Here is a 26,411-nt window from a genome sequence, read left to right as displayed (position 1 = left end):
TCACTTAACATGTGGATTAATTTTTTATCACATGATTAAGTAAATGTTACACATGTGAGGTGAAACTGAAGTTAAAGTAAATTTACGAGCTCGGGAACCGAATAAATCACAGGATGTCAAAGGCAAAAGTTGCTATAAGTTATGCCGCACAAGTACTTGGTGGTATCTGGTGCTAGTTGTTGGCCTAGGTCATCCATTTGGCCATCAGTGTCAATTGGTGATACTAGAGAAGTAGCGTCTAATGGTACATGACGCCAATTTGAAGGTCAAAGATGATACAGAGACACTTGGGAATGGAAGTTGCTTAGCCAATTTAATTATTGGTCAGTTAGATTATTTTTCACGACACCGAAATAATTATTAGATTAATTTTTTATATTTAAAGACTACAAATTAATATATAATTATGAAAAATGCTGAAAAAAACCATTTGGCAAGGCTGCCACTTGTCAAAAATGCCCATACAATACTGAAAAACGTCTTTAGAGGTTAGAGCGAAGCATTTTTATAAATTCAGCCTACAAGAGAGAGAGAGGAGAGGCTATTAGTCTGATTTGCAGCTATTGGATGACCTTTTGAGACAGTCAAGGGCAAGAGAAGACCAATCAACAGTGAAAGACAGCATTTACAGGCTGTTGAGACAAGGCAACAGCAGTAAATGACTGATTTTCTTCTGTTCTTTGCATCTACAAGCTGTTGTGGCAAGGCAATAGCTACATTTGCTGATTTTCACTCATTCTTCACGACAAAACTTTGAATTTTCTCTCTCTACAGTTTTTCCTCTCATCTCCCAATCATTTCACATCCTTGCTCCAAAGATCTCAGCATTTGGACCCTTGGAGACTAAGAAATTGCAAATTTCTCTACTGTAAATCCTAATTTACATCCAAAATTAGGGTTTAGCAAACAGTCTCAAGAAGCATGCCAAAAATTGAAAGCTCTAAGACTTGGATTCAGCAGGGCTAAAGCTGTTTTTAGCCTATTCAAGTAGAGGGACCAGCAAATAATTAAATTTTGGACATTTTCCATCTCTATCAAAGTAAATGAAGACCAATTGCTTGCCCAAATCAAGGGGCACATCAAATTAAAGACTTCCTGGTGATTTTGAACAATAAGAGGAGTTGGAATACCAAAAAGAATTGGGAGAATCTTATTGTAAATCAACTTCTTCTTCAATAAAGCTAAAGAAATACCGAAAGGGGTGCCAATTTTGCAGCCAATCGGATGTGCATTGTCCAAGATCAGTAGATAAATTTATATTTTCAAATTTGCACTAATTGTTTGCTGCTGTAATTAAGTTGTAATCATGGATTTACCACCCATCCTCGAAAGGAAGGCTGGTTACAAGGGATGTCATGAGGACATGTATTTTTTATACCTCACTTAACATGTGGATTAATTTTTAATCACATAGTTAAGTAAATATTGCAAATGTGAGGTGTAACTAGGATTAGAGTAAACACACCCTTATTTGTACCCTAACATATAAATACATTTTTATCCTTTCTATATCGTAACACTTATTGATACACTCATCTTCGGATTCCCTTACTCTCACTCTCGACTCTGTTCCTGTTCCATTCTTGTCTCACACTCCGTTGCACTTTGTCATAACAAACTGGTATCAGAGCTATGTCAATAGTGTGCACACTTCCCAAGAAGTGCGAGTTAGTTTTGCATGTAAGAAAAAGCTCGTTTTTTCTCAGCCAATCACTCGACAGTAAGGCGCAGGTCATCTTCTGCTCTGACAAGTCAGAGTCAACAGTTGACTGCCTATCCAAGGCAGTCAAACCAAGAGGGACACATTCTGAGCAAGCAATAGCACGTCAACACCATAGCAAGCGATAGTACTTTTGCGCAATCGACCAGCGTGGTAGTAATCATGATCATCGTCCGCGACCAGACAGACACCAAGCGACAAGCGACAGCGACAGACCTAGAGGATACCATGCGCTAGGTCGACGGCGACAGCTCTAGCGGACACCACGGTGTGGGGGCGTGGACAAATGGGCGACTAGTCAACAACTCGCATGGGCAGCCAAGCAACCGGCACAAGTCCGATGGGGACTGGTATATATTGCTGAATATTCATGGTGCAGCAGTCTTGGTGATCACTTGCAGATTTGGGATTGTTGCAAATGTATTTTTGGTGATATTGTTGAAGTGGGAGTCACCTTGCAACAGTGTATCCATGGATTATATGCTGAAATTTCAGTTATACTGCTGAAAGTCATCCATTCTACTGCTATACATGTACTTGGATAGAACCTTGCTCTTATTGTCTGAAAATTTGGGCTGAAATTAGCTTAACATTAAGCTCATTGTTTTCTGTCATAAATTGCAACATTAATTTTTGGGTACACTGCTGAAAAATGGCTGCAAATGCTTCTAGCAGCAATGACACTAAATCCCTTTTTGAAATCAAGAGGTTTGATGGTGTTGGATTTGACTTGTGGAAGGACACGATGCAAGGTATTTTGTTTCTCAAGGATTGTGATGATGCTCTTTTAGAAGTCAAGCATGCAGCTATAACAAATGAGGATTGGGCTAGACTCAACAAGAAGGCCATTGCATACATTAAAATGGTTGTATCTGATGATGTACTTATAGACATTAAGTGACTTGATACGGCTTATGCCATATGGAAAAAGTTTATGGATACTTACGAAAATACAACTCCAGTAAATCAAGTGCATCTCATGCGCAAGCTTGTAAACATGGAGTTAGATGAGTCTAAGCCAACATCATAGCATTTGAGTGCTTTTACAAGGATTTTGAGTCAATTTGCAAGACTCTAGTTTGAAACCCTTCAATGATAAATTGAAGGCTATTTTCTTGTTGATGACTTTGCTTGATAGCTCAAAGTCTTTGGTTGTTTCACTAAGCAACAACCCTGCTTTAACCTTTGATGGTGTTAGGAACTCTATTCTCAATGAAGAGATTAGAAGAAAGTCCAATGGAGAGAGCAATGGTTCAGCCTATCATCTTAGAGGCAGGTCACAAAAGAGGGGTAATGCAATAAACAAAGGCAAAAGCTGGAGTAAAAGCAAGGGCAAACAGCAAGATGTTACTTGCTATCAATGTGGACATAAAGGACACAAAAAGCCCGATTGTCGCTACTACAAAAAAGAGAAAGAAAGAAAGAAACAACAAGGAAAGTAAAAGAAAGATGATGACAGCTCTCTCTCAAAAGAAGTTGCAAAGGCAAAAGTTGCATCTAGTGTAGTCATTGAAGAGCTCTCTGACACTCCAGAGATACTTGTTGCAACCTCATGTAATGATGTAGATGTTATGGCAGCAGCAAGTGACATGCACATCACTAAAAAGGAGGTAATTGATGCCTTACTTTTAGCTCATGATGGGGAAAGCGGTGCCTCTTTTCATGTTACTCCCTCTTTGGAGTCATTTTCTAAATACACTGCAAGTTGTCTAGGTAAGGTTTACTTAGGCAACAATTATGCATGTGAAAGGTATCATTCACTTGGCCCTTGAAAATGGCCAAGAGCTGATTTTGCAAGATCTAAGATATGTACTTACATAAAGAAGAGTCTAATGTCAGTTGGGCAACTTGATGCAAGAGGGTATTTTACTACCTTTGGTGGTGGAGCTTGGAAGATCCACAAGGGCTCTATGCTGATTGTTAAAGGCAGCAAAAAGGGGACTTTGTGTCATTTGCATTGTAAAGCGTTACGTGGCAAGTTTTTGCATGTGGCTGAAGTTCATTCACATATGAAACTTTGGCATAAAAGACTTGGCCATATGAGCTTGAAAGGCCTTCAAGTTCTCTCCTCTTTAGGGAGATTTGATGTAAAAGGCTCTAGTCTTGACTTTTGTAATGATTGCATTTATGGAAAACATGTAAGTCTCCTTATTACTCTGGAGTTGTTAAGAAGTCCAATGCTCTTAACTTAGTACACTCTGATGTGTGCACTATGCCTGTTAATTCACATGGGGGTGTACGGCACTTTGTCACTTTTATTGATGACTTCAGTAGAAAGTCATGGGTGTATGTGTGAAAGAGCAAAAAGGAAGTATTGGATGCCTTTAAAAAGTTTCATGCTTTTGTTACCACACAAAAAGGGCTTAAGTTGAAAGCTATAAGAACAAATAATGGGGGCGAGTATGTTTCTAATGAGTTTAAAAAGTTTTGTGCAATGCATGGCATTAAGAGGGAGTTAATAGCCCCTTACAATTTTGCATCAAATGACATGGCTGAAAGATATAATCGCACAGTTTGTGAGAGAGTCAAATGCATACTGTCCACAGCTATCTCTTGCAACAGTTCTAGGGAGGGGCTCTTAAAACTACAGTTCATGTATGCAATCGCTCTCCCAATCATGCATTGGACAATGGCATTCCTAAAGAGGTTTAGTCTAGCAAACCTGCTTCATATGACCATTTGCCTGTCTTTAGTTGTGACGCCTCTGTGCATATTTCTGTAAATCAGATGACTAAACTAGACATGAAATCCATGAAGGACATCTTCATGGGATATAGAGATGAGGGAGAGATGGAATATAGAGTTGGTTTCCTCGAGATAGAAAGATAGTATGCAGCCGAGATATAGTATTTAATGAGGCAAAGTTGCTGAAAAATGCTACACATGGTGACCTTGACAAACAAAAGGTCAAATTTCAGCATGAACAGCCAGCCATTCAACAACCATTAAGTGAAGATTTTGTCCCTTTTGATGCTGAAAATGAGCAGCAACCTATTGTGCTACAGCCAGAAGATAATGGATAGCAAATAGATGCACATGATGGAATAGGACAGCAAGAAGAACATGCTGAAAACAAGTTACAGTAGCAAGAAAATGCTAAAAATCAGCCACTTGCTGAAAAATGCTACACATGGTGACCTTGACAAACAGAAGGTCAAATTTCAGCATGAACAGCCAACCATTCAACAACCATTAACTGAAGATTTTGTCCCTTTTGATGCTGAAAATGAGTAGCAACCTATTGTGCCACAGCCAAAAGATAATGGACAACAAATAGATGCACATGATGGAATAGAACAGCAAGAACATGCTGAAAACAAGTTACAGCAGCAAGAAAATGCTGAAAATCAGCCACCAGGTGATGGTGTGCAAATACCTGAGGATGTAGGCCCATTGCCTATCAATACATATCATCAGGTAAGAAGGTCTACACGTGTCAAAAGGCAGCCATAGAGGTTTCAGCCATCTTTGGATTGCATTTTATTGACTGATGAGGGTGAGCCTCTCACATTTAGAGAGGCACAGTCATGTGAAAATGAGAAAGAGGGAGCTTGCTATGCAAGAAGAGATGAAGTCTCTGTATGTGAATAACTCATGGGAGCTTGTACCTTTGCCCTAGGATCAGAAAGCTATTCCTAATAAATGGGTTTATCAGGTGAAATGTATTGATGGGAAGCCCAAATACAACGCACATTTGGTTGCTAAGGGCTATACACAGAAGGAAGGCATAGACTTCCATGAGGTTTTTTCACCAGTGGTGAAGATGACTACGCTTTGTGTTTTGTTTGCTCTCACTGCATCCTTGGATTTAGAGTTGGATCAAATGGATGTAAAGACTGCTTTTCTTCATGGTGACCTAGATGAAGAGCCGTACATGAAACAGCCCAAAGGTTTTGCTATTTCAAGGAAAAAGCATTTAGTTTGTAAACTAAAACGCAGCTTATATGGACTAAAAACAGGCCCCTAGACAATGGTGAAAAAAGTTCGATACTTTTATGCTCAGCCATGGATTCAAATGCAGTCATGCAAATCACTGCTTATACACTAAAAAGGTTGATGATGGAAGCTTTATTGTGCTGCTCTTATATGTGGACGACATGTTGATTGCAGGAAAGCATAAGAGTACTCTACAAGCTCTTAAAAGGCAACAGAGTTCAGCCCTCTCAATGAAAGATTTGGAAGCAGCTAAACACATTTTGGATACGTGCATTAAAAGAGATAGAGGACAGCACTTATTGTTTCTCTCCCAAGACAAGTACATCAGTAAGTACTTGACAGATTTAATATGGCTGATGCTAAGCCTCTCGATGTGCCTTTACCACTAGATACAAAGCTTAGCAAAGCTAATTGCCCAAAAGATGATGCAGCTACTACTGCTATGAAGGACATACCTTATGCATCAACTTGTGGTTCGTTGATATATGCCATGGTTGCAACTCATTTTGGCATTGCTCATGCAGTGGGAGTTGTTAGTAGATTCATGTCTGACCCTAGCAAACCACATTGGAAAGCAATGAAATGTATCTTTAGATAGTTAAAAGGTACACAAGACAAGTGTACCTTTTAATGTACATTTTGGATACGTGCATTAAAAGAGATAGAGGACAGCACTTATTGTTTCTCTCCCAAGACAAGTACATCAGTAAGTACTTGACAGATTTAATAAGGCTGATGCTAAGCCTCTCGATGTGCCTTTACCACTAGATACAAAGCTTAGCAAAGCTAATTGCCCAAAAGATGATGCAGCTACTACTGCTATGAAGGACACACCTTATGCATCAACTTGTGGTTCGTTGATATATGCCATGGTTGCAACTCATTTTGGCATTGCTCATGCAGTGGGAGTTGTTAGTAGATTCATGTCTGACCCTAGCAAACCACATTGGAAAGCAATGAAATGTATCTTTAGATAGTTAAAAGGTACACAAGACAAGTGTATATGCCATGGAAAGGGTACGATAGAATTGTAGGGATTCTGTGATTCGGACATGGCAAGAGATCTTGACACTAGAGAATCTACCAGTGGGTATGTCTTTACTTTGGCTGGTGGGGCTATTTCTTGGTGCTCAAGGTTGCAAAAAGTTGTAGCACTGAGTACTACAAAGGCTAAATATATTTCAGCCACAGAAGCTTCTAAGAAAGCTATTTGGCTTGGCTGTTTGGTCAAGGATTTTGGTCTTTCTTCACGTACTCCAATGCTTGGTTGTGATAGCCAGAGTGCAGTATATTTGGCTAAGAATGCCATGTTCCATGCACATACCAAACACATAGATGTTCGGTATCACTTCATTTGACACGTCTTGGATGATGGTCTTGTCTCATTGACTAAGGTCAAAACCCAAGATAACCCTACAAATGTTCTCACTAAAAAGTCTTGCAAAGACTCAACATGAGCATTGCATTCAATTAGTGGGAGTTAGCTAGCTTAAAGGTACCACTTCAGGCCTTTAAGTGGAAGGTTGTTGGATATAAAGTCCCGTAAATCTCCATGAGTATAAACTTATACGGGTGTGAACACACCCTTATTTGTACCCTAACATATAAATACATTTTATTATTTGTGTACCGTAAGACTTACTGGTACACTCATCTTGGGATTCCCTCCCTCTCACTCTCAACTCTGTTGTTGCTCCATTCCTGTCTCGCACTCCATCGCACTCTGTCACAACATTTATGAGCCCGAGACCCAAGGAAATCACAAGATGTCAAAGGCAAAAGTTGCCATAAGTTATGCTGAACAGATACTTGGTGGCATCTGATGCTAGTTGTTGGCCTAGGTTATACATTGGGTCATAAGTGTCAATTGGTGACTCTACAAAAGTGTGAGAGTGCGCTGCGGAAGAGGAAATACGAACACGGAGGGAGAGAGAGAGAGAAAGCAGAAAATAAGGAAGAGAAATCTGCACTGACTGAAATGAATGCTGAATACACTGAAATGGACTGATCAGTCCCTGCACGCAGCCAACAGCGTCAGTGAGGGCACCAAATCAGGCTGATGATGATGGCAGCACCACCACGGGGGAGAAGGAGTGTCGGAATCTGCAAGAAGACAAGTGATCAAGTGGGGAGGGGGGCTGCCAATAAATAGGCAACGGACAAACCCTAACCCTAACCCTAAAATGGGCGCAAACCCTAAAATGGGCGTAAACCCTAAAAGTGCCCTAAAATGGGCGCCCCACCACAGTGACCAAAAAGTGGCCGGGCAGCCAGTGGCTGCCCACTAAAAGAGGCCAAAAAGAAATACACAACCTAAGACAGCCAGTCGAGAGTGACTAGCCTCCCCCATCATAACACATGACAAACATGTCAGAGCTCCTAATGTCCTCGTCTGACTCAGACTGAGGCTCACAGGCAGGAGATGACAAAGCACGACAAACATGACTATTAACACCCCCTCTCAGATCCTGGATGTGGCTGAAGGCCAAGGGAGAAACGAATCCTGGGGTGGCAAGAGGAATGCCAAGGTCGATGAAGTCCGTCGATAGAGACTGCCGCTGAAGAAGCTCCTCATGATCCTGGGAATCCCCCTCTAAAACACTAGGGGCCAGGGAATCCACAGCCGCATCACCGAGATCGTCCCCCTCTGAAAGGGATGGGGGGTACGAGAGAACCACCGGAGGAGAAGGTGAGGGATGGGAAGGAACCTGTGGAATAGAAGGTGCACAAGCGGGAACGGGTGTAGCAATAGACTGCCGCGGAGGACCCTGAATCAAAGAAGGGGAATGGAGCCTATAAAGCCCGCTCTCCTGCCAACGTGTAGATAAGACAGCTCTTGTAGAAGAATCCTCAATAACAACGGCATGCTCGGTGAAGATCACTCGTGTGCCAAGCCTCGTAAGGCCATAAACTGAGAGGAGGGGAAGGCCCAAGTCCGGAACACGTAGGGCCTGTGAAAGGAAGCTCGTAGGTCGGCCTGTAAACAAAGGCAATGTGCCAACACCACTAAGAGGCACCGATAAAAGGCCACCAACAGTGACTGAACCCTCTGATGGACGAAGATCCTGTAACAAATCACCTCGGAGAGTCATATGACTCGAAGCACCACTGTCCATTAACCAAGGCTGCGCAAAAGACACTGCAACCACGGAAGAAGGATCCTCCTCCAAAGCATGGATATTAAGGAACACTGACTCATGGGTAACAGCTGGTGTAGAGGTAGAAGAAGGCTCCGATGTAGATCCACCCTTCGCTCCCGGACGAAGGTGAGGGTACTTCTTCCAGCATTTCTCCTCGGGATGTGTCCCTTTCCCACAGTGTGGGCACTTCGGTCTCTCTGAATCTGAGTCAAAGCCTGAAGAACTGTCCTTCTTCTTAGCCTTTGACTTCTTCTTCTTCTTCTGTCCTCGCGAACCTGCAACAAAGGCTCTAATGGAGTCGGATCCACTAGCACTGACCTCTCTGAGTCGTTCGTCATGCTCCAAGACAAGCGGGGATAGCTCCTCCCATAGAAGCTTCTCACGGGTCCTCGATGTAAGAAGGCTGGTGTAGAAGACATCAAACCGAGGCGATGGCAGCTGAGTCAAAAGAATCATAGCCGTGTCGTCAGAAGATATCGTCCGACCGAGGGATGCAAGCTCATCCCTCATATCCTGTAATCTGTTGATGTGGTCCTTCATGGAAGGACTATCATCAATAGCAAGCATCCGCAACTTCTTTTCAAGAGATATCCGGTGGGCAAACGTCTTTTGCTGATAGAGAGACGCTAGCTTCTGCCACACGTCCACTGCAGTCTTCAACCTGTGAACATGAACAAGGACAGAATCCTACAAACTCAGAAAGAGGAAAGATCGGGATCTAGAATTGAGCCGATCCCATAAGGCTGCGCGATCCATAGATGTCCCATCTGCGGGACCCACCATAGGCCGGGGAATAGGAACAGAAACAAGCTCCCAAAGATCGAAGGAGTCCAAGATACACTCCACCTTGCAGGACCATAAAGAAAAGTTGGAGCCATCCAACCGGTCCTCTCTAGGCAGCTGAGGAAGTACGGGTACCTGTACAGGGGGTACCAAAGGCTGCATCGGCGGCCCACTGGAAGGGGATCGCCGAGATTTATGAATAGAAGGGGGACGGGAACGAGGAATAGACTCCGTAGGACGATCCTCGCGATAGAAATCACGCCTCCATTCAGATGAATGTCAAGACAAAAGCTCATCATCTGAGTCATCAAAGCCTGTAAACTGATGAGAAGACATCTTCGATATCTGCAAACACCAAAACACAACAAGAAGAGGTTGTCGGTGCCGAAACACAAACACCAGAAGCTCCTGAGCTGACCGCCTTGCACAGAACGCAAGGATGATGTCAAACGCAAATGCTGACGATGCAATCACCACAGAAAAACAGCCGCCTGCCTGAAAACGCAGCCTGGGAATAGGTCGCCAGCAGGAAAAGAGCCGTCGGACGATGGAACAACAGCCAGAACAGCAAGGCGCAGGCTGGAGGAGTGTCGCCCAGCTGTTGGAGGGCCGCCCAGGCTGAAAACGCAAGCAGGAAGAGGTGGGTGATGACGTGGCAGCCACTGGAGAAGGCGCCAGCAGCAAACGCAAATATATGGACACCAAAACAGGCCGCCTTGATCAAGGAGATGGTGCAGAAGGTGACACCTCAGCTGTTGGAGACGTCTTGACCAGCAAACGCAAAGTTGTGGGTGTTCTCCCGCGTAAAACTCAGCTCCGTGTACTCTCCTTCGGCTCTGATACCATGTGAGAGTGCGCTGCGGAAGAGGAAATACGAACACGGAGGGAGAGAGAGAGAGAGAGAAAGCAGAAAATAAGGAAGAGAAATCTGCACTGACTGAAATGAATGCTGAATACACTGAAATGGACTGATCAGTCCCTGCACGCAGCCAACAGCGTCAGTGAGGGCACCAGATCAGGCTGATGATGATGGCAGCACCACCACGGGGGAGAAGGAGTGTCGGAATCTGCAAGAAGACAAGTGATCAAGTGGGAAGGGGGGCTGCCAATAAATAGGCAACGGACAAACCCTAACCCTAACCCTAAAATGGGCGCAAACCCTAAAATGGGCGTAAACCCTAAAAGTGCCCTAAAATGGGCGCCCCACCACAGTGACCAAAAAGTGGCCGGGCAGCCAGTGGCTGCCCACTAAAAGAGGCCAAAAAGAAATACACAACCTAAGACAGCCAGTCGAGAGTGACTAGCCTCCCCCATCATAACACATGACAAACATGTCAGAGCTCCTAATGTCCTCGTCTGACTCAGACTGAGGCTCACAGGCAGGAGATGACAAGGCATGACAAACATGACTGCTAACAAAAAGTGGCGTTTAATAGTACCTAACGTCAATCTAATAGTCAAAGATGACGCAAAGACACTCGGAAATGGAAGTTGCCTAGCCAATTTAATTATTGGCTAGTTTGATTTTTTTTTTGGACACCGAAATAATTATTAGATTAATTTTCAGTATTTAAAAACTATAAATTAATATTTAATTATGGATAATGCTGAAAAAACCATTTGGAAAGGCTACCACTTGTCAAAAATGCCCATGCAAAATTAAAAAACATCTTTAGAGGTTGGAGAGAGACATTTTTAGTGTATTCAACCTGCAAGAGAGACGGAGAAGATGCTACGGGTCTAATCTACAACCATTGGAGGACCTTCTAAGGCAACAAGGGGCAGCAGAAGACTAATCAACAACAGGTGACAGCATCTACAGGCTGTTGAGACAAGGCAATAACAATAAATGACTGGTTTTCTTCACTTCTTCGCGAACAAAGTCTGAATTTTCTCTCTCCTCAGCATTCTCTCTCATCTCCCAGCCTTTCCACAACTTTGCTCTAAAGAATATAGCATTGAGATCATCAAAGGCTGAGAAAATTCAGCTCTCTTTGCTAAAAACCCTAATCTACAGCAACAGAAATTAGGGTTTAGCAACAACCTTGGGAAATGTGCCAAAAATTGGAAGCTCCAAGACTTGGATTCAACAGGGCTGAAGCTGTTTTCAATCAAACTCAAGTGGAGGAACTAGCAAATCAATGAATTTGGGGCATTTTCCATCTCATCAAAGTGGGTGAAGGCCAATTGACTGCTCGAATCAAGGGGCAAATCAGACTGAAAACCTGCTGGTCATTTTGGACAGCAAGAAAAGTTGGAATACCGAAAGGGATTGGGAGAATCCCATTGTACATCAACTTCTTCAATTTAAAGAAATACCGAAAGGGGCGCCAGTTTTGGAACCAACACGATGTCCATTGTCCAAGATTGTAAGTTAATTTGCATTTCTCAATTTTGTAATAAATGTAAGCATTGTGACTAGGTTATAATCAGGGAATTACCACCCATTCACAGAAGGAAGGTTGATTTCAAGGTGATTTGGTAGCAACCTATTAACTTGCCTATTTTAGCCATGTCAATCTATAATCTCCTACTTGTGAGCTCTTGTCAAAGTCTAACAAAGACATAGGAGCTCTGGCAATTTCAGGTGCATTTACTTCAATTGTCGGCTTCCTATGTGCATTTCTAGGTCAATTTCTTCTTTTCCCAATCTAACTCCACCTGTCAGACATTGTCCTTGCCAATTGTGAATTTTCTATGGTTACCTTATATTTTTCTAGAATTTTGTACAATACAACCAGCCGCAAATCTTGGTCGCCAGCATTTATGACAAGGGCAAGTAGGCTAGTTTTGGGCATTTATGGCTATATATAGCCAATCCCCTTCCCACTTGGTAGTCACTCACTCTCTCCGATCTTCTTTCCTTTTTGGCAAGTGCACAATCCGACACTTCATGCTTAGTGCTACCATCATCATCAACCTGATCTAGTGCCCTTACTGACGTTGTAAGCTACATGCAATGACTAATCAGTCTCCTTTCGCTTTCCTGTTTATATCAGCATTCTTCCTTGTTCATTGCAAATTTCATTATTCTTTTCTTGTAATCTCTCTCTGTTCTTCTGTCTCTATGTTATCGTTTCTTTCCATCGCCCACTCTCACATGGTATCATTGTCTGAGAGAGAGACAAAGTCTAGAGATTCTTTCCCAAGAGACCATCCACATCCAAAGCGCAGGTCTTCGTCCTTGCGTTTGCTGAAAACGCCAGCTTTTGTGTGCACACGACATCATCTAATGGCCAAGTGCCAACATCTAGTGGATTGCGACATCATCCAAGTGTAGGCAATTGTTTCCAAGTATCAAGTGACACATCTCCATCAATGTTTTGTATAAACGCAGCTCTTCAAGTAGTGGCAATAGTTTCCTAGCCAGGCAACAAACATCCACAGTCAAACGCAACCTTGGTGGAGCAAGCGATAGCATACCGATTAGTGTTTTGTGCTTCTGCATCCTTCTGTGTGCAGGCGACAATCTTCTCTCCTTAGGCAGACCTTCTACATTGAGATCTTCATCTCCTGTAGTCAATTCCTTCTACTTTGGGGACTATCTATAAGCAAGTGCAAGTTTTTCTTTTGTGGATGTTTGTAGAAGAGAAAGATATCTTACCAGTTTACAAGCTTTGATGACTCACATGAGGAGCTTCTTTCCAGACACTCTTTTAAGCAGTAATGCTATTATCAAGAGTATCATCGGCAGGAGGAATCCCTTATTTGCACATGGCCTTCTATTCATCTATCACAAAAGGCTCCATCAAAAGTAAAGATGTCATCCTTGATACCCTCAGTGCATGTACCTATTCTACCTTCCTTACCGAAAGAAAACAAACTAGATGGTTCAAACTATTTGTTGTATCATGTAAGGTGGAGTGCATACCTGACACCTTCGACCTTTGGAAGCTAGTTTATAACTCTATCCCCCATCCTAAGGAGGATCCCGAACATGGGACTTCTATGGACCCGTACAACCTTGTGAAATCGGCTCAACTCTCAAGCCACATCCTTTCTCTTTGCTAAGCTTAGCTCTCTTGGTTGAACAATATCATCTGAAGACATGGCTATGATCCTTCTGACTCAGCTCCACCAAGGCATTTACTTAGGTACAAGTGAAGGGAAGAAGAAGGAGAAGGAGAAGCCCAAGGAAAAGAAGCAAGAGGACAAGAAGGATGAGGAGAAGAAGTCCCAAGTGCCCACACTATGGGAAGGGCACTCATCCCAAGGAGAAGTGCTAGCAAAAGTACCCCCATTTGAAGCCAAAGGAGAAGGATGAGAAGGATTCGAAGACCACCCCAGCTATAACAAAGTCTGTCTTTGTACATGTCTTTATTGAGAAGGATACAGCTCTTACTTCTTCTGCACAAGCGAAGCCTTGGCTCATGGATTGTAGGGTCTCTTACAACATGACCTATAAGCATGATTGGCTTCAGGACACGAGTTCCAAAGGGGGCACAATGTCTACCATACCTGTTTGAGAAGTGGGGACTATTCTCTTATTGCCAAACAAGTAGTCTTCTTAGACTAAAGTCCTTTATGTACCAGATTTGGAATTTTGTCATGAGAACATATATTTTTGAAACCTCACTTAATATCTAGATTAATTTTTAATCACATGGTTAAATAAATGTTGCATATGTGAGGTGTAAATGGGGTTAGAGTAAATTTACAGGCCCGGGACCTGAGCAAATCACATGATATCAAAGGCAAAAGTTGCTATAAGTTATGCCGCACAGGTACTTGGTGGTATCAAGTGCTAGTTGTTCGCCTAGGTCATTCATTTGGCCATAAGTGTCAGTTGGTGACACTAGAGAAGTGGCATTTAATGGTACCTAATGTCAATCTAATGGTCAAAGATGTCGCAAAGACACTCGGGAATGAAAGTTGCCTAGCTAATTTAATTATTGGCTAGTCAAATTATTTTTCAAGGCACCGAAATAATCATTAGATTAATTTTCAGTATTTAAAGACTGCAAATTAATATTTAATTATAGATAATGCTAGAAAAACCATTTGGAAAGGCTGCCACTTGTCAAAAATACCCATGCAAGACTAAAAAACGTCTTTAGAGGTTTTAGAGAGGCATTTTAGTGTATTCAGCCTGCAAGAGAGAGGGAGGAGATGTTGTTGGTCTAATTTGCAGCCATTGGAGAACCTTCTGAGGCAGCCAAGGGCAAGAGAAGACTATGAGACATGGCAGCAACAGTAAATGACTAATTTTCTTCAGTTCTTTGCATCTACAAGCTGTTGAGACAGGGCAGCAATAGTAAATGACAAATTATCTTCAGTTCTTCAAGAAGAAAGTCTGAATTTTCTCTCTCCTCAGCATTCGCTCTCATCTCCTAGCCTTCCTACAGCCTTGCTCTGAAGATTATAGCATTGAGATCACCAGAGGCTGAGAAATTTCAGAATTCTTTGCTGTAAACCCTAATCTACAGCAAAAATTAGGGTTTAACGGCAACCTTGAGAAGCGTGCCAAAAATTAGATGCTCCAAGACTTGGATCCAATAGGGTGAAGATTACAGCATTGAGATCACCAGAGCTGAGAAATTTCAGATTTCTTTGCTGTAAACTAGGTAATCAGCAACAGCAGAAATTAGGGTTTAACAGCAGCCTCAAGAAGTGTGCCAAAAATTGGATGCTGTTTTTAGTCAAATTCAAGTACAAGGACTAGCAAATCAATGAATTTGGGAATTTTTATCTCCATCAAAGCAGGTTCATTGGCCAAATCAAGGGGCAAATCAAATTGAAGACTTGCTAGTCATTTTGGACAGCAGGGGAAGTTGGAATACCAAAAGGGATTGAGAAAATCCCATTGTACATCAACTTCTTCTTCAATCAAGTTAAATAAATACCGAAAGGGGCGTCAATTTTGGGACCAACAAGGTGTCCAATGTCCAAGATTATATGGTAAAGTGTGCATTTCAATTTTGTAAATTTGTTAATTGTTGTTAATAGTGCTTAATCAAGTTATTTACCACCCTATCCAAGAAGGAAGGCTAGTTCCAGTTTTAACCTATTGTCTATTCATGGTCTTACATGACTAGATACCCGCATTATCTTTACACAGGATGCAATGACCATGGAGGATGATTGTATCGATGCAGTTCTTTGGACTACTTCACAAGAGAGTAGACTTTACACACTCACAGCCTTAGCCGCAAGGTCTTCCCACGAGCTTGAGCTTCTTTGGCATGCTCATTATGGTCATTTGAACATTGATGCTATTCGATGGGCTTCTAGAAAGAAGATGGTGGAGAGATTTCCAGATTTACCTCCTATTCACACTTTATACCCTAGATATTTGCGAGGCAAGCAACATAGGCAACCACATCCACAAGTCGCCACTAAGGGATCTTCTAACCTGCTTAAGTTGGTACATATCAACCTTTGCAAACCTATGGGTACGGTCTCCCTTGGGAAGACCAAGTATTTGATGCTTATTGTAAACGACTTCAATCATTATGTGTGGCTATATTTTGTGGAGTACAAGAACAAGGCGTACTCTTGATTTTGCGAGTAACACGTGTTTGCGCAGATGCAAACTACTACCCTAGATGTTTGAGGAGCAAGCAATATAGGCAACCACGTCCACAGGTTGCCACTAAGGAATCTTCTACCCTGCTTAAGTTGTTACATACCAACCTTTGCAGACCTATGGACACGGCCTCCCTTGGGAAGACTAAGTATTTGATGCTAATTGTAGACAAGTTCAATCATTATGTGTGCCCTTATTTTGTGGAGTACAAGAGTGAGGCGTACTCTTGATTCTACGAGTGACAGGTATTTGCGGAGATGCAAACTACTTCCAAAGTACATGGCGTTTAAGCAAATCATGGTGGAGAGTTTACTTCTACCTTTTTTTCTCACTTTTGCAAGGATCACGGTATTCGAAAGGAGTATTTCCATCCGAGCACACCATCCAAGAATGGTGCAGTGAAGCGTGCAAATCAAACCATGCTAGAGATGGCCCGTTCCATGTTGGAGCATGGGTGTCTTTCTCATTTCCTTTGGGGCACGGCAATGGCTACTGTGGTTCACATCCACAGCCAATCCCCGATTTCTACATTACAAGACATGACTCCATATGAGGCTTTCTCCGAGACGAAGCCTCACGTCTCACTTTCACGTCTTTAGGTGTGATACACTTTTCCATGTGGAAAAGAGAGGAAAACGAAGCTTGACTCGAAGTCAAGGAAGCTTATCTTCATGGGCTATAGCACTACCACAAAGGGCTATTGGCCCTACGACCAAGTTGCAGCCTCCAAGTATCCTATTGACGGTTCTATTGCAAGTGATTCTTCATCATCAGCTAATCCTCCCCCATCCTGAATTCCTCTCCTACCTTCTTGGTTGTCTCTCAGCACCCCTTCTTCATCTTCAGTTTCTCCACCTTCTCCTTCCCCACCTTCTACACACTTCCTTACCACCTTTAACGGATGCAATTACTTCTTCGTCGAGTACTTCCACTCCTTTAGCCTCCCCTCAAGAGTCTTCTCGAGATGCTCAACTGTCAAAGAGGAAGCCTTCTTCAAATGAGGATTAACCTTTCCTTAATAAGGGGAAGTCCCTTACATGGACACGTGCATTGCAAGTCACGAAGGCTACTCAATCTCCCTTGCAACAGGATGAGCCTATTCGGATTCCTCTTTGGTACAAGCAGCTCATGCAAGATTCAGGTGTTTCTCACTTTCTTGCTCCTTCTACAGGTCCATGCGCATCAGCTCGAAGGCCCAACGAGATAGTTCACTATGTGTAAACTATGCTCTTATGTCGTTGATTCTTCGTGACAAAAAGCCTATTACCATTAAGAAGACTCTTACACAAGATATTTGGCGTCAAGCTATGTAGGAGGAGCTCAAGTCTATCATGCAAAATCGAACTTGGGAATTAGTTCCACGTCCACAAAAGTGGAAGGTGATAGGTGTAAAGTGGGTCTATAAGACCAAGTACCTTGCATACAGTTCCTTGGACAAGCACAAACCTAGACTTATTGTTGCCAAAGGTTTTGCTTAGAGGGCCGTTTGGACTATTTTGAGACATTTGCACCTACGGCTCGAATGTCTACTATTCGAGCTATCTTGGTTATTGCAACCCACCACCACTCATCTATTTATCAAATAGATGTCAAGTCTACCTTCTTGAAGGGCATTCTTGAGGAGGAGATTTATGTTACTCAACCTCTTGGTTTTTTTAAGCAAGAAAAGGAGGACCACATCTATAAATTGGGAAAGGCCCTCTATGGCCTAAGGCAAGCTTCTAGAGCTTGGTACCAAAGGATTGATCAATTCTTTCTACAATGTGACTTCCATCGATCAACTCGTGACCCCAACCTATACTACAAGGTTGAGGGTGACGTGTATTTTGATCATATTGTACATGGATGATCTTATCATCACAACGAGCTATGCTTAGGAGGTTGATCGAACTTGGGAGATTTTGAGATAACAGTTTGGCATGACGGATCTTGGGATCCTACACTTCTTCCTTGGATTGGAGATCTATCAAATAGCAAAGGGCATTTTTATTTCCCAGCACAAGTATATCTCCAAGCTTCTTTTCAAGTTTTATATGGTCGAGTGTCGACCTCTTTCATGCCCCATGGACCCAAAGTTCAAGCTTTTGGCAACAGATCCCTTACACATGCTGCCCATTACAAGTGTCTTGTTGGCTCTTTGATCAAGCTTATTAACACTTGGCCGAATATTTCTTTTGTGGTGGCTTTGTTCGTCTTCTTTCATAAAGACTCCCAATCAAGAGCATTGGAAAGCGGCTTTGCGCGTTCTTTGTTATTTATAAGAGACTCAATCCTATGGGATCATGTATGGAGATGGGATTACTCTTAGGTGCATTTCCTTCAATTGTCAACTTCTCGTGTGCATTTCTAGGTCAGACTGCTTTTCCCAATCTACCTCCACCTATTGGACACTGTCCTTGCCTGTCGGGATTTTCCTATGGCTACCTAATATTTTTATAGCATTTTGTTCAATACGATCGACCAACATTTATGGCACTCTCGAGGGCAGGTCGGCCAGTTTTGGGCATTTATGGCTATACATAGCCAATCCCTCCCCCCCCTCACTTGGCAATCGCTCACTCTCCCCAATCTTCTTTCCTTCTTGGCAAGTCCACATTCCAACACTCCATTCTTGGTGTTGCTATCATCATCAACCTAATTTGGTGCCCTCATTGATGCTATGGGCTATGCACAAGGACTAATCACTCTCCTCCCGCTTTCCCATTTGTATCTACATTCTTCCTTGTTCGTTGCACATTTCATTCTTTTTTTCTTGCAATCTCTCTTTGTTCCTTTGTCTCTATGTTTCTGTTCTTTTTCATTGTGCACTCTCACACAGCCGTCATTCACATATCATTTTTTGCAAGTTTCAACACTCACATTCATGGATTCTCCTCCTCTTCTAGTGCTGCTTCTATTTCTTTTAGCACATCACAGTTCAATGTCTAGTGATAATCAACATTATATATGGTTTTGTCTCACAAGCCAACTTTGGCCTCGGAAAACGTTTCTTTCTTGCTTCACCACCTATTACACATATGTCCGTGTTCCTTCACATCCAGCAGATGAAGGAGCCTTCTTCATCAATTGTCTTGTCTTCAAAGAGAACCTTGGCTCATCCATAGTGGTACTTCGAGTCATATAACTCCTTGAGGAAATTTGTTGCAAGATCTTCATCCATCCAAGACTATAATCATTGTTGATAATATTTTTTCGGTGCCTATTAGTGATGTTGGCACTTTACCGCTATTACTTGATTGTCCATCGAGTTCTGTTTTCCTAGTCCTACATGTTCCAGACTTGGGCTTCCCACTCCTCTCTCTTCATGGCCTTACTAAATTCGATAGCCAAGTTATCTTTACCAAGCTGGTTGTTTTTGTTGAGGATTCTTCTTCAGGAGCCATTTTAGTGGCAAGTTGGAGGGGAGAGGGCTTTACAAGCTCCATTCCCCCCTTTCATTGTATGAAGTCATCCGAGGTAGTCTTCCATAGCCACATCCGTTCCCGCTTGTCCATCCTCTATCCCCATCCCATCCCCCACCACTAATCAATCTCCTGTTTTCCCATTTGTATCAGCATTCTTCCTTGTTCTGTGAGATTTCGTTCTTCTTTTCTTGCAATCTCTCTCTCTTTCTTTATCACTATGTTTTCATTCCTTTCCATTATGCACTCTTACACAGCCATCATTCACAAATTATCTTCTCCAAGTTTCAACACACTTCAACATTCGTGGATTCTCCTCCTCTTCTAGTGCTGCCTCTACTTCTCTTAGCACATCCTATTTCGATATCTAGTGACGATTAGCATTGTTCATGATTTTGACTCATAGGCCAATTTTGGCCTCAAAAAATCTCTCTCTCTCTCTCTCTCTCTCTCTCTCTCTCTCTACCAATTGTTACACGCGAGTCTGTATTTCTTCACATCCATGAGATGGAGGAGCCGCCTTCATCAATTGTCTTGTCTTCAAAGAGAACCTTGGCACATTCATAGCGGTGCTGGCAATTGGCACTTTCCCACTATTATCTGCCTGTCCATCGAGCTTCGTTTTGGAAGTCCTATATGTTCCGGACTTGCGCTTCCCACTCCTCTCTATTCATGGCCTTACTAGACTCGATACCCAAGTTATCTTCATAGCTAGTTGTTTTTGTTGAGGATTCTTCTTCAGGAGCCATTTTAGTGGCAAGTTGGAGGGGAGAGGGCTTTATAGGCTCCATTCCCCTTTCATTGTATAAAGTTATCCAAGGTGGTCTTTCATAGCCACGCACGTTCCCGCTTGTGCACCCTCTATCCCATAGCTTCCATCCCATCCCCCACCATCTCCTCTAGTGGTTCCATCATAGCTCCCATCCCTCTAAAATGGGAACAATATCGGCAATGCAAATGTGGCTTTCCTAGCCCCTTAATTTTCAGAGGACAACTCCCAAGATCATGAGGAGCTCCTTCGTCAACAAACATCGTCAGCATTGGCACTTCTTTTGCCACCCTTGGGTTCATTTCGTCTTCTTTGACCTTCAATCACATCCAAGATTTGAAAGGGGGTGTTAGGAATAATGTGTATCTTGCATAGTCATCCCTTACTTGTGAGCCTCAGTCTCAGTCAAACAAGGACATTAGAAGCTCTAATATTTTTCTATCATGTGTTTTGACAAAGGAGACAACTCCTTTTAGAGCATGTGTTTCAACTTTCTTTCCCAATGAGTTTCGAGTCTTCACACAACCAAAGATCCGTTTTCAGCTCCATTGCAATACTTTTTCAATGGATGGGCTTGTTCGCATCTAGCAAAGGTGACCAGCATTATTTTATTGCTGGAAATGCAGACAGCCAGCTTTTTTGGGGCCAATTTGACTAGGTCAGCCAGATTTGGGCATTTTCTACTAATTATAGCAAGGCAATTTGGTGGCACTCATCATTCACAAATTATATTATGCAAGTTTCATCACACTCCGACATTCAAGGATTCTCCTCCATCTTCGGGTGTTGCCTTATATCGTCATCAACCTGATCTGGTGCCCTCACTGACACTTTGCATGCAAGGACTGATCAATTCTCTTTGTATTCAGCATTCTTTTGGAGTTCAGTACAGATTTTCTTCTTCCATTCTCTTCCTTCATGGCAATCTTTCTCTTCTCTTCTCACTCCATATTCATGTTTCCTCTTTTATTGTGCACTCTTACACCAACGATCAAGATAACCCCAATATCACATTCATAAGCTACAGCCAATGCCAATCTAAGCTTCATTTTCTGTTGGCAAAGGCTGGTCCACTCATGTTTCCCTTGGGATAGATTCCTTTTATAAATTTTCTAAAGATTGAACTTTGCATTTTCAGCCGTAGGCAAAGCTAACTGATGGAGGATCTTCTTCATTGAAAATTCTCCATTAATTACTAATTTGATTGATTATTGAAAATTTTTGTCATCCCAACCAAGAAATAGATCTTTTATAATGAGGGGGTGGACTCTTCCCTCTTTGGCCTTATTTCAATTTCTACTATACAAATCTTTTCTTTTAAATTTCCTTTGTTAATGATTGTCTCAGGTCTATAAATCTTGACTATCCACTACGTCAAACCTCGTCAAGTACATCAATATGATAGCTTAAACTCTCTTCTTCTACAAAGACAAAAGTCGAGAACCTATATTGCTTTTCTGACATCAAACCAGAACCATCAACTACAAAATTCTAAGGAATCAAAATCATTTTGCCCTAAGAAGAGAATTTTCAAAGGCACCCTGGTCCCTCAACTAAGTCCTCTTATTTAAATACCAAGAACCTCCAACAATTTGAACAGATACAACCCAGATTTCTTGTTCAGAATTATTATTGTATAATTTGGAGCACAGAAAGAGGTAGCTGTAATTTACATAGTGTCAAAAACAAAAGGTGATTTCAGCTGAGATAGGACACACCGAGCTCATACAGCCCCTCAAAACCTGTCCATATTTAGACTTCATGGCACCCTCCAGCCAAGATATCTCGAATATCACCAAACCCCGTCATTATTACCAAAAAAAGGGACCAAAACTTTGATATCAAGAACAAAGATAAGCCCTTTGCAAAACCAAAGCTGCCTTTGGGACACAAAAGAAGACTCAGAAGAAGTTTAACTACAACCTCACTGCTCAAAGCTCAGAAAGTTCTTAAAGGAACATGTAAGATGAGCAGTTTCACCCATGTTTCTTTTCACCATATCCAATTATACAAACTAGTAATTGTGGGTCCATCTTGTCCGTACTCATCTTAGTCTATCATTAGTGTTTTGTTTGTCCTTTGTAGTTTTCCACGGGAGGCAAAATAATCTTTTGATGAATATCAATACACAGAGTATGTCTCATCGTGTCTAAATAAATTGCATCACTTGCTCATCATCTCATGTCAAGTCCAATAGCCTGACACGCTCTCTCATTTCCCATCCTTGAGAAACTATATTTCAAAACTCCATCACATCCTTTATAGAGATGTGCCTTGAGTAACCCCACATTAGGCAGACAATGCACAGATTAATACTTTGGTATTTTGTCCATGGGTGGGGACCATATGCTACGATAAGAAAAATGTATATCCTCTACTTTGCAAGGTGTCAATCACTATCTACCAGATAGTAGTCCTCACATGCAACCACCAAAGAATCCACCTGTCTATGCTCAACCATCAACGTCTCTAAACCAAAAAAAGTAAACCAGGAGTGCAAAAGCACAATTAGTTGAAGCAGTTCTTTAACGACGGCTACATCTACCCACCCAAAATGGCCACAATTGGATACAGAAATCCCCCAGTCTTTATGTCTATACAGCCATATCCTATTTGGATACCCATCTCTGATGCTTATGAGCTAATGATACCCAAATAGAGACCTCAATTATATATCTCAATAATGCTGAAAGTATAAAAGCAAAGCTGTCTACATTCTACGCTCAAATCTACAACAATCAACGTTGTAGGGGAGGCTGAATCCAATGTAGCACTGCTGAAGATGTGAAAGAGCTGGGCACATTGGCTAAAATAATGGGAAAGGCAAAGCTGTTGTACAAACAGTAATTCAAAGACAAGTAAGTTTCTATTGTCCTGACTTGTTGGCCTGTGCCCTATTTTAAAGGTTGCTTCATTGCTGAAGGTAAGATCTGAAGGCACACACCAGAATTGCACTAAATATATGGCCCAGACACAGTGGCAGGATACTTATAGACCTGCCAAAACACTGTCTTTCCAGCTTTTGATCAGCTTGGCAGCCATTCACATTAAAAACTGGAAGTCTCAATCCCAAATGGATAGCCTAGCCCCCTCTGACTCTTCTTTGTACATAGGCTGTTCCTATGCCATGCTGGAGCTACCCCATCTGCATGCCTGTAATCCCTGCTCATCAACCTGTCCTCAAAACAACATGCCATAACATGTTCTCCTGTACAGTCTGCCTCAATAAAAAACATGGTGATGTCATTTCGTTCCTGTACTGCAAGAAAAACTCCCATCTTTTCAAAGGTTGGACTCTAGTTCCAAACTTTGCTACCTGACCACAGATTTTGTGTAACAACAAGTGTGAACTGAGACAAACACTGTCCAGAAACATGTGCCACCCGCAAGCTGTCAATCTTCCTCCTGGCCAACTTCACAAAGTTCTAAAAGGTGCCAGTTATTTGGATATCTGCAATAGTAGCATGCAAACAGAAGAGAATCTCTCGACTGCCCCTGAACTGTTGTGTGTACTTCTTGCTTTCATCTAAGATGACACCTTGGTGACAATCAAAAGTCAACCAGAGCTAAAACTACCCACAGCAGCCAAATCCAATGCTCAAGAAAAGGCATGCCAAAATCTGGCGGGCCACCCTTCAAACCGAGTTCACCCCATACAAATGGCATGAGGTTTTTCCCCCTCATATATGGTGGTATATGGCATTCTGTAACCCGTCATAGAATACAGCTCATCGTGTGACCATTCATCTTTAGACACAATTCAATCTGTCATCTTCCCACTGCCATGTATAGTGTCACTTGGAAGCACACTTTCGAGACGAATTAAAACAACGCTGTGATTTTTTCCACACCAGTCTGCGGATGATTTTCCCAGTTGACATGGAAGACTCTATTCCACATGCTGCAACTGCCAAAAGGCTGAGGGCAGCGTTCCCCAAACAACCGGAGGCTGATAAATACACGCTTATTGTAGACCTGTCCTAGACAACGTTGGCCTCATTGCCACGATATGTACTGTTTAATTTGAAAAAGGTCCAAGTGAAGTACCCTTTCTTAAAATCAGCTCATTATTCGAGGTTATGTACGTCACCTAACCCTAAAACCAGTAAACGAATTCAAATTTCAATAAGTGATTACCTTCTCTCTCCCGTTGCCATGGCCAGAAATGACAGGTGGTAGATGTGCAACACCAAAAATTTTGCAAGAAACAGTCGAGCGATTGCGCAAACTTCAACCTAACAAACGAATGCCAAAATAAAGCAGTAATTAGGGTTTTCTGAACCAGTTTCTCTGTACAAAATACCGAAGTATAGCAGATGGTGAGCACCGATGAGATCGTTGCGATGACTAAACACGAATGGAAAAGGAAGGATAATCGTTGCAGTGGAGTAGTACCTTGAACGCTTGAGAGACCTCGAAATCGTTGAATCAAGCAGGAGATCAACGATGGCAACAAATTTTCGGAACGGTAGGGTTGAAAAGTAGATCAATTGCACGCAGGCAACACACAGGGAAACACAGGGCCTCAAACACAGACAATGACACACAAACACAGAGACACACCCACACAGAGAGAGAGAGAGAGAGAGAGAGAGAGAGAGAGAGGGGAGGGAGGGAGGAAACTGGACCAATACTAGATTTTGTGTCCTTTTGACTGTATAGAGAGGGGAGGAGGGGGAGCAGACCTCCTAGGACCGACGAAGAATGGGGGATCGTGCAACTAAAGAATGTTACAGGTCAATTTAGAGGCAAATCAGAACATTGGGCCATTAAGCCCAGTTTGCATTTTGCCTTGATCCCAATACGCATTAGTTAATTGCGCACTTCATATCCAAGGAAGGGTATCCATATAGAAGGATGTCTAAATTGCATTTCTTTCGTAAAGCACATTTAGTTAAATTAATTTTGAAAAAAAAAATGTGCATCTTCATGGATGAATAGGCTTGTGCCATACATCTAACAATAAATTTTGAAATAATATGTGCACCTTCATGGATGAACAAGCCGAGGCCATATATCTATCTGCAAGCAATTAATATTGGAGTAATATGTACATCTTTGTGGATGAGCAGGCTTGGACCATATGTCTATCTGCACAAGCATATAAATGCTTAAAAGCTACCTTCAATACAGGTACCTTAGTTCATGCAACTTTCAAAAAGGCCAAAATGTCATTTTTGGACCTCTTGATTCATCAATTACATGCATCTTTCTCTCTTTTGTCTTGGAACCAATTCTTGGTAGTCCAAATGGACTTCATGACAACAACTCTAACTATGTGCCAAAATTTCATGGTTTCTTCATCCATTCTCCCCATGTCTTTGAACAGGGTGCTCTATATTGATGGCCTATATGAACTTGCTCTCTTTAACCATTCTTTCATCTCCTTCCAAAATAATCTAGCATCTTTATAATGCCAAAAAAGATGGGTAATTTTTTCAGTCTGTAATGCGCAATGACCACAATAGAGGCTCACTCTTCCAAACCTTCTAATTTTGTCCTTTATAGGGAGTTTCCTTGTTTTGCAATCTTCCACAAAAGGAGTTTCACGAAAGGGCCTCTCAATCTCCTAAGCCATGTGCACATTGGGGTGTGAGGGTAGGTCTTCTTCCAAGTGCTACAAACTTCGACTTCAATACTGTTATTGGGAGAATAAAAGTCCCTCCTCTTCTTCAGTTGTATTGTCAGCTTACCTTTGTGGTTAGCTAAACATATCCACTCCCCTTTTGGGCCAATTTTAGCAATAGAGAGCCTATTATCTTTCTTCTTCAATAGTACGGTATTGATAAGATCTCTTTCTTGCCTTTTCAACTAGAATTTTGCAAATATTTCATCTAAAGTTAGAACCTCCATACACTTGATGGGTTCCATACATCTATCCAACCCATAACACCCTTCACAACTACTCTCTTAGCTCTTTTAGGGTCATTGATTAAGGGGACACATTTGTCTACATAGGAAAATGGGCATCTCCCTACACACTTCAATAAAGCTACATCTCCTTTTTTATCTTCGTCAATCTTCTGCTCCAACTATTGCAAGAAGCTCCTCTAAAGTTCTACAACTCAACGAATCTCTTAATACTTTCATATATCTTGATTTTTATATATATATGCCCGTAGCAAGTATTTTATCC

The 26,411-nt window shown here is 42.0% G+C and overlaps 1 protein-coding gene across 1 annotated transcript in view; it reads right to left on the bottom strand.

Annotated features, from left to right (window-relative positions):
• The window catches only part of LOC148024302 (uncharacterized), a 61,274-nt gene extending 36,249 nt beyond the window's left edge, over nucleotides 1–25,025 (bottom strand). Inside the window, exons 1-2 of the mRNA XM_087693924.1 lie at nucleotides 24,671–25,025; nucleotides 24,413–24,510 (exon numbers count right to left, since the gene is read on the bottom strand). Of these exons, the coding sequence (XP_087550050.1) occupies nucleotides 24,413–24,432 (20 nt within the window). The 5' untranslated portion in view covers nucleotides 24,433–24,510; nucleotides 24,671–25,025. The remainder of the gene's footprint in view (nucleotides 1–24,412; nucleotides 24,511–24,670) is intronic.
• Nucleotides 25,026–26,411: the final 1,386 nt, after the last annotated feature.

Source organism: Lygodium microphyllum, chromosome 15 (genome assembly GCF_053477565.2).
Source record: "Lygodium microphyllum isolate KBCC chromosome 15, Lygodium_microphyllum_v1.1.10, whole genome shotgun sequence".
NCBI lineage: Eukaryota > Viridiplantae > Streptophyta > Polypodiopsida > Schizaeales > Lygodiaceae > Lygodium > Lygodium microphyllum.
Note: the sequence above shows the minus strand (reverse complement) of the source record. Positions and strands in the feature narration are given on the sequence as shown.